Source organism: Oncorhynchus nerka, linkage group LG9b (assembly GCF_034236695.1).
Source record: "Oncorhynchus nerka isolate Pitt River linkage group LG9b, Oner_Uvic_2.0, whole genome shotgun sequence".
In the NCBI taxonomy this organism is placed as follows: Eukaryota; Metazoa; Chordata; class Actinopteri; order Salmoniformes; family Salmonidae; genus Oncorhynchus; species Oncorhynchus nerka.
The window spans coordinates 36,787,231-36,802,377 of NC_088424.1; the positions used below are offsets into that span (position 1 = coordinate 36,787,231).

Below are 15,147 nucleotides of genomic sequence, written 5' to 3' on the forward strand. Positions count from 1 at the left end.
GATTTTGATTTGAGTATACAAAACATTGAGATGGACCGGCCCCGTTTTCTGCTAGGCTGAGGTCACACAAACTCACATTGAAAGTCAAACACAGCATCAGCAAAGATGACCTGCTTCAACTCTGTCATCAGTTAGACACCAAAGATCATGGATCAAAAAAAAATGAAAAGGGTGCCTGTAAACGTAGAAAGAGCATATTCTACATTGTCACTTCACTGAAAAACATCCTAATTTTGGGACAGCTAAAGAAATGATCTTGCCAAACAGTGAAGTGCATTATCCTCATGATTCCTGTAATGAAAGTGTCTTCCCTGTGTCTTCCCTGTGCCCTCGCTGGGGACTACTGCTGTGGAGAGCGAGCCACTCTCCTCTCCTTCCGTGCACTCCAGAGAAACATTTATTCTGATCATATAACATTTCAAAATGAAATTGCGGGGGAAAAAACACAGCTTTGGAAGCTTCATCCAATTGTCCCTGTTGAAGAGAGGAGGGTTTCAGCTTTCTGTTGGTATAATCTTTATTTCTCAACTCTCAATAGCAACTATTTTACAATCAAGACATTTGATATGGCTTTGAGATATGGAGTGGAGTGTGCTCAAAACATGCACCAGCATAGGCCTCATGGGTAGTAGCCTACAACTGAACCTTTTTTAGGACATTACACTTACGGTTGGATGAATACATGGCTACTAGCAGTGGGTATCACAGGCGGCTGGTGGCACCTTAATTGTGGAAGACGGCTCATAGTAATGGCTACAACGGAGTTAATGGAATGGTATCAAACACATCAAAAACATTGTTTCCAAGTGCTTGATACCATTCCATTTACGGCATTGCAGCCATCTTTATGAGTCATCCTCCCCTCACTAGCCTCCGGTGGTGGGTAATATATCTAATTAATGCGTTTTGAGTTTCCACTTCCTCAGGTGTTGAACCACAAATTAATTAGCCTATGATTTTAGTTGAATTACATGTTTTATGTGCACTATCTCTCTACAACAAAAAAACAAACAAATATGGATATTCTGGAATCCTATTTTGACAGTAAAATAGCAACTATAGTCTAATTGTCAACCCAAAATTCATGACAATCACTGGATTTGCACATGAAAATATGTTGAATCATGCTTAGACATGTTTCTTGAGCTAATGGCGTGCGCAGTGGTGGGCCAATGTGAATGAAATGGCAGAGGAAAATTATTTTCCCAGTCCGCCCTGCCTACAGTAGGAAGACTGAATACCAAAGCCACAGTACAACAAACTACAGTATATAAAGGGTCTCAATTAAAATGTACTCATGAGCTGGGCAATTGTTAATATATATTTATGTGGGTCCCCTGATCATTTGAGGAGACAGATCACTTAAATCTCAAATATGGAAAACCTTGACTTCACACAAAGCAGCTTTTGTTGTTTGTTGCTAGCCTATATTTCATAGGATATATTGTTGTTTGTTGCTAGCCTATATTTCATAGGATATCTTGTTTTGTTTGTTGCTAGCCTATATTTCATAGGATATCTTGTTTTGTTTGTTGCTAGCCTATATTTCATAGGATATATTGTTGTTTGTTGCTAGCCTATATTTCATAGGATATCTTGTTTTGTTTGTTGCTAGCCTATATTTCATAGGATATCTTGTTTTGTTTGTTGCTAGCCTATATTTCATAGGATATATTGTTTTGTTTGTTGCTAGCCTATATTTCATAGGATATCTTGTTTTGTTTGTTGCTAGCCTATATTTCATAGGATATATTGTTTTGTTTCTTGCTAGCCTATATTTCATAGGATATCTTGTTTTGTTTGTTGCTAGCCTATATTTCATAGGATATCTTGTTTTGTTTGTTGCTAGCCTATATTTCATAGGATATCTTGTTTTGTTTGTTGCAGGCCTATATTTCATAGGATATCTTGTTTTGTTTGTTGCTAGCCTATATTTCATAGGATATCTTGTTTTGTTTGTTGCTAGCCTATATTTCATAGGATATATTGTTTTGTTTGTTGCTAGCCTATATTTCATAGGATATCTTGTTTTGTTTGTTGCAGGTTTTGTTTGTTGTTAGCCTATATTTCATAGGATATCTTGTTTTGTTTGTTGTTAGCCTATATTTCATAGGATATCTTGTTTTGTTTGTTGCTAGCCTATATTTCATAGGATATCTTGTTTTGTTTGTTGCTAGCCTATATTTCATAGGATATATTGTTTTGTTTGTTGCTAGCCTATATTTCATAGGATATCTTGTTTTGTTTGTTGCTAGCCTATATTTCATAGGATATATTGTTTTGTTTGTTGCTAGCCTATATTTCATAGGATATATTGTTGTTTGTTGCTAGCCTATATTTCATAGGATATCTTGTTTTGTTTGTTGCAGGCCTATATTTCATAGGATATCTTGTTTTGTTTGTTGCTAGCCTATATTTCATAGGATATATTGTTTTGTTTGTTGCTAGCCTATATTTCATAGGATATATTGTTGTTTGTTGCTAGCCTATATTTCATAGGATATCTTGTTTTGTTTGTTGCTAGCCTATATTTCATAGGATATCTTGTTTTGTTTGTTGCTAGCCTATATTTCATAGGATATATTGTTTTGTTTGTTGCTAGCCTATATTTCATAGGATATATTGTTTTGTTTGTTGCTAGCCTATATTTCATAGGATATCTTGTTTTGTTTGTTGCTAGCCTATATTTCATAGGATATCTTGTTTTGTTTGTTGCTAGCCTATATTTCATAGGATATCTTGTTTTGTTTGTTGCTAGCCTATATTTCATAGGATATATTGTTGTTTGTTGCTAGCCTATATTTCATAGGATATCTTGTTTTGTTTGTTGCTAGCCTATATTTCATAGGATATATTGTTTTGTTTGTTGCTAGCCTATATTTCATAGGATATATTGTTTTGTTTGTTGCTAGCCTATATTTCATAGGATATCTTGTTTTGTTTGTTGCTAGCCTATATTTCATAGGATATATTGTTGTTTGTTGCTAGCCTATATTTCATAGGATATCTTGTTTTGTTTGTTGCTAGCCTATATTTCATAGGATATATTGTTTTGTTTGTTGCTAGCCTATATTTCATAGGATATATTGTTTTGTTTGTTGCTAGCCTATATTTCATAGGATATCTTTTTTTTTTATCAGTCAGTCCACTCCTAAAATCTATTTGGTTTAAGGCACTATTCGTTGGTCTCAGTTTAACTGGTAATGAATATGTTGTTCTCTTTGTAAAGCAATAATGTAAGTCAGAAGTGACTTTAATCTGAAATTTGCTGGCAAATTAAAATGATTTAATGACAACTTTTACTTCTTAATTTGCTGGCCTGTCAGTGGTACTAACAGGCCAGCAGGGGGCACTCTCCCCTCAAAACCAAGAGCAATGACACAGAAATACTGTACACCATGATTAGTACTATATCAATCAGTGTAGTATACTTTCAATGTATACAAGTGTATTTAAAATAAGCCGTTCAAAAAAATATTCAACACAGCTCTTGAATGTCTGTAAATAAAATTATATTGATAGTTCATACACAAGGCACTGTAATTAGAGGCAAGAAAAAGTATGTGAACCCTTTGAAGTTACCTGGATTTCTGCATACATTTTACATATCATTTGACAACAATAGACAAAAAGTGTGCTTAAACTAATAACACATTGTATTTTTCTTGTCTATATTGAATACATAATTTAAACATTCAGTGTATGTTGGGAAAAGTATGTGAACCACTAGGCTAATGACTTCTCCAAAAGCTCATTGGAGTCAGCTAACCTGGAGTCCAATCAATGAGACGAGATTGGAGATGTTGGTTTAAACTGCCCTGCCCTATAAAAATCTCACAAAATGAGATTTTGATATTCACCAGAAGCATTGCCTTGTGAACCATGCCTCAAACAAAAGAGATTTCAGAAGACCAAAGATTTGTTGACTTGCATAAAGCTGGAAAAGGTTACAAAAGTATCTCTAAAATCCTTGATGTTCATCAGTCCACGGTAAGACCAACTCTATATATGGAGAAAGTTCATCACTGTTGCTACTCTCCCTAGGAGTGGCCGTCCTGCAAAGATGACTGCAAGAGCACAGAGCAGAATGCTCAATGAGGTTAAGAAGAATCCTAGAGTGTCAGCTAAAGACTTACAGAAACCTCTGGAAGATGCTAACATCTCTGTTGACGAGTGTACAATACATAAAACAAGGATTGTGTTCATGGGAGGACACCATGGAAGAAGCCACTGCTGTCAACATTGCTGCATGTCTGAAGTTCGCAAAAGAGCACCTGGATGTTCCACAGCGCTACTGGCAAAATATTCTGTGTGCAGATTAAACTAAAGTTGTGTTGTTTGGAAGGAACACAACACTGTGGGAGAAAAAAAAGGCCCAGCACAGCACAGCACACCAACATCAAAACCTCATCCCAACTGTAAAGTATGGTGGAGGGAGCATCATGGTTTGGGGCTGCTTTGATGCCTCAGGGCCTGGACAACTTGCTATCAGACGGAAAAATGAATTCCCAAGTTTATCAAGACATTTCGCAGAAGAATGGAAGGCTATCTGTCCGCCAATTGAAGCTCAACAGAAGTTGGGTGATGCAACAGGACAACAACCTATTAGACAGATGTAAATCAACAACAATGGCTTGAACAGAAGAAAATACACCTTCTGGAGTCGCCCAGTCAGCGCTGACCTCAATCCGATTGAGATGCTGTGGCATGACCTCAAGAGAGCGGGTCACACCAGACATCACAAGAATATTGTGGAACCGAAACAGTTTTGTAAAGAGGAATGGTCCAAAATTCCTCCTGACCGTTGTGCAGGTCTGATCCGCAACTACAGAAAACATTTGGTTGAGGTTATTGCTGCCAAAGGAGGGTCAACCTGTTCTTAAATTCAAGGGTTCACATACTTTTTCCAACCTGCAATGTGAATGTTTACACGGTATGATCAATAAAGAGATGAAGAATTATAATGGTTTATTCTTACTTTAAGCAGACTGTGTTTGTCTATGGTTGTGACTTGAAGATCAGATACAATTTTATGACCAATTTATGCAGAGATCCAGGTAATTCTAAAGGGTTCACATACTTTCTTTCCATTGTACTAAATGGATTCACAGAATCAACAACACAAGTTTATATTTTTGTACATAATTGTTTATTGTTTTTCCCCCATTGTCAATAAAAAGGTCAAGATTCAGTCCTCTGAATTAATGACATTACATCATATTGTCAGTCATTTTTTCATATTACAAATCATAATAGAAACAGAATAGGTAACTACAATAACCATATATAAACCACACCCTCATGTTCTATCCCCACCCAGCCTTTCCCCATCCAAACTAGCACAAAAGTCAAAAACAATACATTAGTTTAGTTTCAGTAATAAAAAAACAACTAAATCTATACCCCCGTTTAAAAAGCACGATACCTTGAGTTGACATTTTCCCTCTGGCATCACACACACTACGTTACATACCCCAACACTTGCCCAGCAAAACACAAATAATGGACATGCATAAAGTTGTCAGAATATTGATACCTCACTTCATTATCATAGTGAGTGAGACTATTCTCTATTCAGTCTCAATGAACCACTGTGTTAATTAGTCCCCATTATATTTTGAGACCTTCTTAGCAAGAACCCATACAGTAGTGTACAGTAATGACAACTGACAGTCAGGTCTAGTCTCATTGTATCTTAGGAGAGCTTAGAACCCTGGAGAGCTTAGAACCCTAACCAGCCTAGAACCCTGAAGAGTCTGGCACGGGAGCCTGAGGGATTTCCACCTTGGGTCTGGTGACACACAGCATACTGTGAAAATGGAATTAGATTCCTGTTCAAAATGATCCCAGAAAAACAGCCACCTACAAAGTGCCACTTTGACCCAGGATGACTGCAGTGTTATGCATTGTTTAATCATCAACATACAGTGTCCCCTCAATAGAGAGTTACTGTAACTGACAGTAACTTCAGTATTCTATGACTAGGTCATTCCTAGAATCCTTGCTTCTGGTCTTTCTGGGGGCAGGTAGTCAACAATGCAAAGGAGACACAAACATTATATTTTCAACTACACTTTGGATGCTTTGTACAATAGTGCTGAACTTAAGACCTGCTTATCATGCTTGCGCGCTCTGTGTGTGTGTGTGTGTGTGGACTGATGTGGTGGAACCTGCACCACACTAACAGTGAAAGGCTCGTTTATGGCTTGGATCAATACTGCCACCATAGAAAAGCTCCTATACACCAGACATTGTATCATCAGTTCAAGAAACTGGCATCCATGTTGGCTCCATGCTATTGACTTAGAACCACCATGGAACCCAATTAAAATTCAACATTTCTAACACTTTGACGAACTCTGTGGCTCCGCTATACACTATAAACATTTGTATTACTTTGAGAGGGAAATGCACGATTAAAGATTGAGGATAAATGTGAATGAATGACTTTGTATTCCTTTCAGATCTCAGAAAGTCAGTCAAAGTGTTATATTTATAAGATGCTATAAACACCATTTATTTCTCATGAGGAATAGTCCTCAGGAATAGTCTTATGCAAGTGACAGTTGAATAGCAGCAAAGTGAACAACCATTTCATACACTACATGACCAAACGTATGTGGACACCTGCTCGTCGAACATCTCATTCCAAAATCATTGGCATTATTAATATGAAGTTGGTCCCCCGTTTGCTGCTATAAGAGCCTCCACTCTTCTGGGAAGGCTCTCCACTAGATGTTGGAACATTGCTGCGGGGACTTGCTTCCATTCAGCCACAAGAGCATTAGTGAGGCCGGGCACTGATGTTGGGCGATTAGGCCTGGCTCGCAGTCGGCGGTCCAATTCATCCCAAAGGGGTTCGATGGGATTGAGGTCAGGGCTCTGTGCAGGCCAGAGAAAGCGTTTCCACTACTCCAGAGTCCAATGGCAGCGACACCACTCCCACCGACACTTGGCATTGCGCATGGTGATCTTACGCTTGTATGCGGCTACTTGGCATTTCATGAAGCTCCCCACAAACAGTTATTGTGCTGATGTTGCTTCCAGAGGCAGTTTGGAACTCGGTAGTGAGTGTTGCAACTGAGGACAGACCATTTTTACGCACTTCAGCACTCGGCGGTCCCATTCCGTGAGCTTGTATGGCCTACAACTTCTCGGCTGAGCCGTTGTTGCTCCTAGCAGATTCCACTTCAGAATAACAGCACTTACAGTTGACCGGGGCAGCTCTAGCTGGGCAGAAATTTGATGAGCTGTCTTGTTGTAAAGATGGCATCCTATGATGGTGCCACATTGAAAGTCACTGCTCTTTCAGTAAGGCCATTCTACTGCCAATGTTTCTCTATGGAGAATGCATGGCTGTGTGCTTGATTTTATACACCCGTCAGCAACCGGTGTGGCTGAAATAGACAAATCCACTTATGAGGGGGTGTCCACATACTTTTGTATATATAGTGTATATGTGCGATCAAATGTAACAGAAAATGCCAGTTGAGACAGCCTCACGGACACCATCCACTGTCCTGCTCTCTCTATCGTCATGAGTCAACGGACCCGTCTCAAGAGCCACAGAGAAGACTGGATATAAATGAACATTATTTTCTCAAACGTTTTTCCCACTATAGTTCATTCACATTAGGAATCTATCAAGAGACAGAGGTCTCCTTACAGAAGAAAACAAACTAGATATATGTTTTTGTTGCCTGATTCAAGATTGGTTTGTGATCAAAAACAGATCTGGGATCAGACTCTCCATGTTCATCTCAGGCTTCAGAGACATCAATGTCTCCACAACCCTTTCACTTCAGACACATTAGATAACATGGACAGGCAACAGTCAAAACAACTAGTCAGAGTAATACTGCAGTACATCCTGCATTCCCCACTCTCACTCAGTTATCACAACCTTTAACTCAGAAGAAGTTCAAATGGCTGCCTTCTACAGCCAAAGACAAACACACAGGAGAGCAGACTTTCTCTTAGACTCTCAAAGGCCAGTTCTATTCTTCGCCCTAGTCCTTAGTTAGGACAGGATAGTTGAAAGAAATCCAGAGAGAAATGTTCATTATTAGAGAGACAAGGAGAGAGAGAGACGGGGAGAGAGACAGAAAAGTAGACAGACAGATGTCCACTGCAGACACAGGGAGGAGTGATGTCAGCTCAGGTCCATACAGAGAGCATCTTCAACTCTGGGAGTTGTACGTACATACATACATGTACACAGAGAAGACAGTTCGTAGTGCACAAATGCTCTGCCTCAGGAAGTCTCTAGGAACACGTATCCAGGCGTCTGACAGGTGTCAGATATCAAGATCCTTCATTCCCATGAGTCAATACACACAACCTCAACCACAGACACACAGCCAGACACACAGCCAGACACATTTACAGCATAGTGGATGCTCCTTTTCTACAGACTTAAGGCTGTAGTTTGATGTTGTACAGCTCCTCACACACACACACACCCTCACCTCCTCACTCAGGCGTGTGCTGCAGCCAGGTCTTGGTTGATGAAGCGCCGTAGTCTCTCCAGGTACTGGCTGTACAGCTCTATGTCGTTGTGTCCCGCCCCCTCCACCCAGAGTGGCTCCACAGCCTTGGGACAGAGCTCAAACAGAGCCAGGCCATGGGAGAAGTCTATCACCTCGTCCTCCGTCCCGTGGATGATCAGCACCGGGGATGGGATCTTAGACACCTTCTCTATGCTGCAATACACATGTCACAAGCAGTTTGTAAGTAGTCTATACTCACGTTTATAAGTCACGTAAGGAGTCTATAAGCAGCTTTGAGTTACGCTTCATAACCTGTCGTTGAAGTCATAGTTTATTTTATGTCATATGTGTACGTACGATTGTTTTCTAACGTGCTTATAGCTGAGTCACAATATCTATTCATATCCTAAAATGTAGGCCTTTGTGACAATTTCTGTTGTTGTGGATCTAAATGAAGCATTCTAGTGTGTGTGTGTGTGTGTGTGTGTGTGTGTGTGTGTGTGTGTGTGTGTGTGTGTGTGAGAGAGAGAGAGACACACTTGGGAAAGGCGTCGAAGCAGTACGTCTTCTTGGTGTCGGGGAAAGCCACCCTCATGCCAGAGGTGAGAGGGGAGTGGAGCACCACAGCAGCACACTCAAACCTGGACGCCAGGTCCACTGTTGGTACTGTGCCAATACTCTGCCCATACAGGATGATGTTCTCTGGGCTGATGCCATACCTGGGACACAAACACAGATAACTGAGTAAACAAAAACACAGCCGAGATGACCAGAATATGCCTTCTTGTTGTGCACTCCTGAAGGGTAACGGTGTGTACAGTTTTCAGCCCAGCACTACCCTATCCTTGTATGGACCAGAAGTACTCCCAAGGATAGTAAACCAAGGAAAATTGGGGACATTTTGCCAGTCTCCACAAAGAAAACTACTATTTTAGGTTTACAATTGGGGTTAAGGGTTACGGTTAGGAGTTAGGTATAGTTTTGGGGTTGAGGTTAGGTATAGTTTTGGGGTTGAGGTTAGGTATAGTTTTGGGGTTAAGGTTAGGTATAGTTTTGGGGTTGAGGTTAGGTATAGTTTTGGGGTTGAGGTTAGGTATAGTTTTGGGGTTGAGGTTAGGTATAGTTTTGGGGTTGAGGTTAGGTATAGTTTTGGGGTTGCGGTTAGGTATAGTTTTGGGGTTGAGGTTAGGTATAGTTTTGGGGTTGAGGTTAGGTATAGTTTTGGGGTTGAGGTTAGGTATAGTTTTGGGGTTGAGGTTAGGCGTTAGATATAGTTTTGGGGTTGAGGTTAGGCGTTAGGTATAGTTTTGGGGTTGAGGTTAGGAGTTAGGTATAGTTTTGGGGTTGAGGTTAGGCGTTAGGTATAGTTTTGGGGTTGAGGTTAGGCATAGGGTTAAGGTTAGGTTAAAGGTTACATTTAGGGTTAGGGAAAATAGGATTTTGGATGGGAATCAATTCTTTGGTCCCCACAAGAATAGCAATACAAAAGTGTGTGTGTGTGTGTGTAACAGCTGTTTACCGCGAGCGCAGGGCGTGCCAGGCAGCGTCTATGTCAGCGTAGAGGTTCTTCTCTGAGGGTTTGCCGGTGCTGACACCGTAGCCAGAGTAGTCGTAGGAGAAGATGTTGCAGTTGATACGAGTGCCCAGGCCAATGTAGAAGCTACTCATCTGACCCAAATCTACTGCATTACCATGGGAGAATAGCACTGTGAACCTGGGAGAGGGGGAGGGAGAGGTAGAACAGATAGAGGAAAATAAAGAAGAGAAGAAGGGAGGGAACGGTGATGTATACACAACCATAGAATTTAAAAAATAACTCTATAATTCATGCATCTCTATAAATAGAAAAACCTGCACAAACTCCCTTGTTGTGCAAGAGAAATGTTGCGACCCATCATCTCTATACTAATCTAGTTCTTCTCTCTCCTCTCACCTGGCGTTGGGGGCACATCGGATGTACATGCAGCCCACCCTGTTCCCCCGGCTGGACCTGGTCAGGAACACATCTGTCATGTCCAGCTCTCTCTGAGTGTACTGGAACTCCGCCCTCTCTGTCAGATGGAGCTTCCACCTGCCCTCTCCGCCACCTCCTCCCCCTCCACCACCACCACCACCTCTGTCTCCCGCACCACCACCCAGCCGGGATCGCAGGCCTGGAGCCCCCAGAGAGGGGGGAGCACCCCCTGGCGTGGTCCCGGCTGCTGCCGCAGCTGTAGCCTCCGGGTCAGGCAGCATGGAGTAGGTGGGCTCTGGAGGGAGGAAGGCCAGCTTGGCTGCGATGCGGCTGGGGCAAGGAGGGCAGCAGAACAGGCAGCAGAGCTCTCTAATGGACAGGCCGTTCATCTTCTACTGAAGACAAGCAGAAGGAGGGGGAGGTGAGAGAGAAAGTGAGTGTACTAAACAGCTTATCTAACAGTACACATGACACACTGACAGAAGGAGCATCTGTGATGGTGTAGAGAAAATAATCTACCTGTAAGGTTCCTCTGGGACTTGGAATGAGATGACACACAAAGGTGCCAACACCACCTGGTTAAGTCACTCAGCAGTCTTGGGCAAAAAGAGCATTAGTTATGAACACAGTACAGACCTCCTCGCCTAGCTAGCCTTCTACCACACTATTCTGTGAGGTGGGTCAGTCACAGCACGGTTTGAACCAGTGAACCTGTGGATACATGCCATAAAAAAAAATATTTCAGGAATACCTAGGATAGGATAAAGTAATCCTTCTCACCCCCCCCCCCCCCCCCCCTTAAAAGATTTAGATGCACTATTGTAAAGTGGCTGTTCCACTGGATGTCTTAAGGTGAACGCACCAATTTGTAAGTCGCTCTGGATAAGAGCGTCTGCTAAATGACTTAAATGTAAATGTTAAATGTAAAAAAAGGTCCTGACCTATTGGCACAGACGTAGTATGCTAGCTTTGCAGGAATAGAAAGACGTAAAGTTAGCTACCAGCTAGTCAACGATGCAGGATAATATCAGAATTCACACGCTAACGTTAGCTAGCTACAGTACCTAACTACAACGTCCTAACGTTGCACATAACGTGTGAATGTTAGCTAGCAACCTAGATTAACAGCCACCTCTGGTTACAACTAGCAGGAAGAGATGGTGATAGGTAAAGCTTCGACATCATACTGCATATTATGGTGAATCACTCTGTAAACATTGTTGCTCAATAATACGGATAGTCCAAGTTAACGTTGGCTAGCTTGATGCACTAACGTTAGCGTAGCTACCGGACATAATGTGTCCAAAAATATAGCTTGGGAAAGGAGGAAATGCTTAGCTAGCTAAACCAGTGCAATAACGTTAGCTAGCTAGCTATCGGTAAATAGCTTGCTAGGTGGTGCAGCAAGTGCTAGTTGGCTAAGCTACGTGTCAAAACATCAATCAGGTAGAGTAACGTTAACCTAGTGAACGTTCGCTAACTTACCAATTCGCGGTGGGTTTGCAGACAAGATAAAATATTCCTGTCTATGACAAAAAGTTGCACAATACTGCGAAAATGCTTATTGGACCCTGACATGGATAGTGTACTCTGTATAATTGTATATGTATCTGTCATTTGTAGATTGGCAAGCTAAATATCGTGACAACCATTTTTTTCACAACCCCGTCCGTTAGACCCGGAAGTGATGGAGGGAGAGGGCGTAGCCGAGTTACAATGTTACAATTCAATTCAAGGGCTTTATTGGCATGGGAAACATGTGTTAACATCGCCAAAGCAAGTGAGGTAGACAACATACAAAGTGAATATATAAAGTGAAAAACAACAAAAATTAACAGTAAACATTACACATACAGAAGTTTCAAAACAGTAAAGACATTACAAATGTCATATTATATATATATATATACAATGTACAAATAGTTAAAGGACACAAGATAAAATGAATAAGAATAATAAGAATAATAAGAATACATTTCACACGAACTTGCCGGTTTCACAGAGTGTGTGTGTGTGTGTGTGTGTGTGTGTGTGTGTGTGTGTGTGTGTGTGTGTGTGTGTGTGTGTGTGTGTGTGTGTGTGTGTGTGTGTGTGAGTGAGGAGAGGTGGGGGGTGGGGAGATAGATAAGGTTTGGTTTTGGTCAGTGTGATTCCTCTTAGACCCTAATTAGACCCTTACAAAAAAATATGTAAGTTTTGAAACTGCAGTAAAAGTGCAGTAACGTCAGTCTACAGTGTTATTTTGGAGGTCACCACCTCTGTCTCCCGCACTGCCACCCAGCCGGGAGCGCAGGCCCGGAGGCACCAGAGAGTGGGGAGCACCCCCTGGCGTGGTCCCAGCTGCTACCGCAGCTGTAGCCTCCGGGTCAGGCAGCATGGAGTAGGTGGGCTCTGGAGGGAGGAAGGCCAGCTTGGCTGCGATGCGGCTGGGGCAAGGATGGCAGCAGAACAGGCAGCAGAGCTCTCTAATGGACAGGCCGTTCATCTTCTACTGAAGACAAGCAGAAGGAGGGAAAGTGAGTGTGTGCTTGTTTGTGTGTGAGAGAGAGAGAAAGGGAGGGAGGGAGCGAGCGAGAGATAGACCAGATAAGGTTTGGGTCAGTGTGATTCCTCTTGGACCCTGATTAGACCCTTACAAAAAATATTTACGTTTTGAAAGTAAAAGTGCAGTAACTGTAGTACACAGTGTTATTTTGGAGACAGTATTTGCAACATACTGCAGTTATACTGCACTCTAACTGCACGTATACTGTACTTTGACTGCAATCTTTTTTTTGTAAGGGGAGAGGTCAGGTCAAAAGTATAAAAGTGCCTGCCTCTTATACCAGTGGGGATCAGAACATTTGTACCCAAAGTTTGTGGAGTCTATGTGGTGTCGTTGTTTTTGCTGTGTCTGCTGGATAACTATTTTTAGAACCTTGCGTTTTTAATAAATGTTTGCGGTGTGTTCAGTTGTACTGAGGTATGTGTTTCCTTTCTTTATCAGCGTTTATTAATATTTGACAGGCTATGTATTGCTTTAAAAGTTATGCCACTGCACTAATGTCCATTTGTTTGCGGTTTATTCTTTGTGTGGAGTGATGCTGATAGGACAGTGGAGACATGTGGTAATGGAGTAGGGGCCTGAGGAAACACAAATAGTGTGTTGTGAAATCTGTTATGAATGTATTGTAATGTTTATAAAATGGTATAACTGCCTTAATTTAGCTGGCAGCAGCTGATTTATCAGCAGCAATTTGGCAGCAGCTGATGGAGATCCATAATAAATACAAATAGGGGTCCAAGCTGTATATTGAACCCTAGCTATGGATATGCAGTGGTGGGAAAAGTAGTCAATTGTCATACTTGAGTACAAGTTAAGAAACATTCATAGAAAATGGCTCAAGTAAAAGTGAAAGTCACCCAGTAAAATACTACTTGAGTAAAAGTCTAAAAGTATTTGGTTTTAAATATACTTAAGTATTAAAAGTAAATGGAATTGCTAAAATGTACTTATTAAGTATCAAAAAGTATAAATCATTCCAAATTCCTTATATTAAACAAACCAGATGGCACCATTTTATTTGTAATTTAATTGACGGATAGCCAGGCGGCTAGCCAGGCACACTCCAACATACACACATCATTTACAAATGAAGAATTTGTGTATAATGAGTCTGCCAGATCAGAGGCAGTAGGAATGACCAGGGATGTTCTCTTGATAAGTGTGTGAATTAGTGTGTGAATTTTCCGGTGAAAATGTAGCGAGTACTTTAAGGTGTCAGGAAAATGTTAAAAGTACATCATTTTCTTCAGGAATGTAGTGAAGTAAAAGTAAAAGTTGGCAAAAATATAAATAGTAAAGTAAAGTACAGATACCTCCAAAAAACGACCTAAGTAGTACTTTAAAGTAGTTTGACTTAAGTACTTTACACCACTGGGATATTGTTTAGATAATGAAACCCGTCCTCCGTTGAGGTGATTGTCTTTCAGTTAGCCTATGTATTTGGATTTTAAAAAGATTGACCATTTATCTTATAATATGGCTACCTGTTTTCTCTTGATTTCATACTGTAGTTTTATTTGTTACTGTTTTTGGTCTGATTTTGGTCAGTTGTGAACTCAGTCAACCTGTAGTCTGTGAAAGCACGGAAGCTCTATGAGCCATCCAAGTCATTTGTTTTTATGTGTTTTACTGTCGCTTTTGTAAAACAATTAAAACCTTAATTCCTTAATAATCTTTGCCTCTATCTGCCTCTGACTGTGTTCATGATCCTAGAAAGTGTGATATGAATAGTTGTTACAGATGGATGAGACTATTTATGTAATTAGGAAAAACATAATTTACAACCATGATTTTGTCTCTCCTATCTCACAGAATATAATGAATAGGCTAAATCAAATTTGATTTAGTGAATATATCGTTACTGTCCAAAATTATAGATACCCTGTTCTTATTTGTTGAGATGCTTTCCTGAAGACATCTGCCACTCAGCCGCTCCCATGTCCTCCCCCATCCTCTTGTTTCCTTAGTTTTGACAGCTTCCACTGACAGCAATGGGAGTGGATGACAACATAATTCCCTGTGGGAAATGATCCCACTCTCATCTTACCTCTCACTCTATTCCCTCCTCCAGCAGGGGTTCCTTTATTATGCACACTTTTTTAGGCTATTTTAATATTTGACATTTTCACACCAAGATTTGTCCTTCATGGGTTATAAAA

At 40.9% G+C, this 15,147-nt stretch overlaps 1 protein-coding gene across 4 annotated transcripts; it reads right to left on the reverse strand.

Moving 5' to 3' along the window:
- Positions 1-4,916: 4,916 nt before the first annotated feature.
- Positions 4,917-12,137, reverse strand: LOC115117043 (alpha/beta hydrolase domain-containing protein 17A-like). 4 transcript variants are annotated; one of them, XM_029645485.2, is made up of 6 exons: positions 11,929-12,137; positions 10,963-11,039; positions 10,423-10,835; positions 10,009-10,203; positions 9,029-9,208; positions 4,917-8,702 (listed from the first exon to the last, which is right to left on the reverse strand). In XM_029645485.2, the coding sequence occupies exons 3-6, from the start codon at positions 10,830-10,832 to the stop codon at positions 8,477-8,479; spliced, it is 1,011 nt and encodes a 336-aa protein (XP_029501345.1). In that variant the 5' UTR covers positions 10,833-10,835; positions 10,963-11,039; positions 11,929-12,137; the 3' UTR covers positions 4,917-8,476. The 4 variants fall into 4 exon arrangements, with proteins under 4 accessions (XP_029501345.1, XP_029501346.1, XP_029501347.1 ...); XM_029645486.2 differs by having other exon boundaries at positions 10,423-10,838; XM_029645487.2 differs by having other exon boundaries at positions 10,963-11,154.
- Between the last annotated feature and the right edge of the window lie 3,010 nt (positions 12,138-15,147).

What these genes read in the sequence shown, in the direction of transcription:
- LOC115117043 (XM_029645485.2), bottom strand. Translation starts at nt 10,832, where the DNA reads ATGAACGGCCTGTCCATTAGAGAGCTCTGCTGCCTGTTCTGCTGCCCT. An exon ending in CGATGTGCCCCCAACGCCAG is followed by an intron (nt 10,204 to 10,422) that starts GTGAGAGGAGAG and finishes CCCCTCTCCCAG; the next exon opens with GTTCACAGTGCTATTCTCCC. An exon ending in TGCTTCGACGCCTTTCCCAA is followed by an intron (nt 8,703 to 9,028) that starts GTGTGTCTCTCT and finishes TGTGTATTGCAG; the next exon opens with CATAGAGAAGGTGTCTAAGA.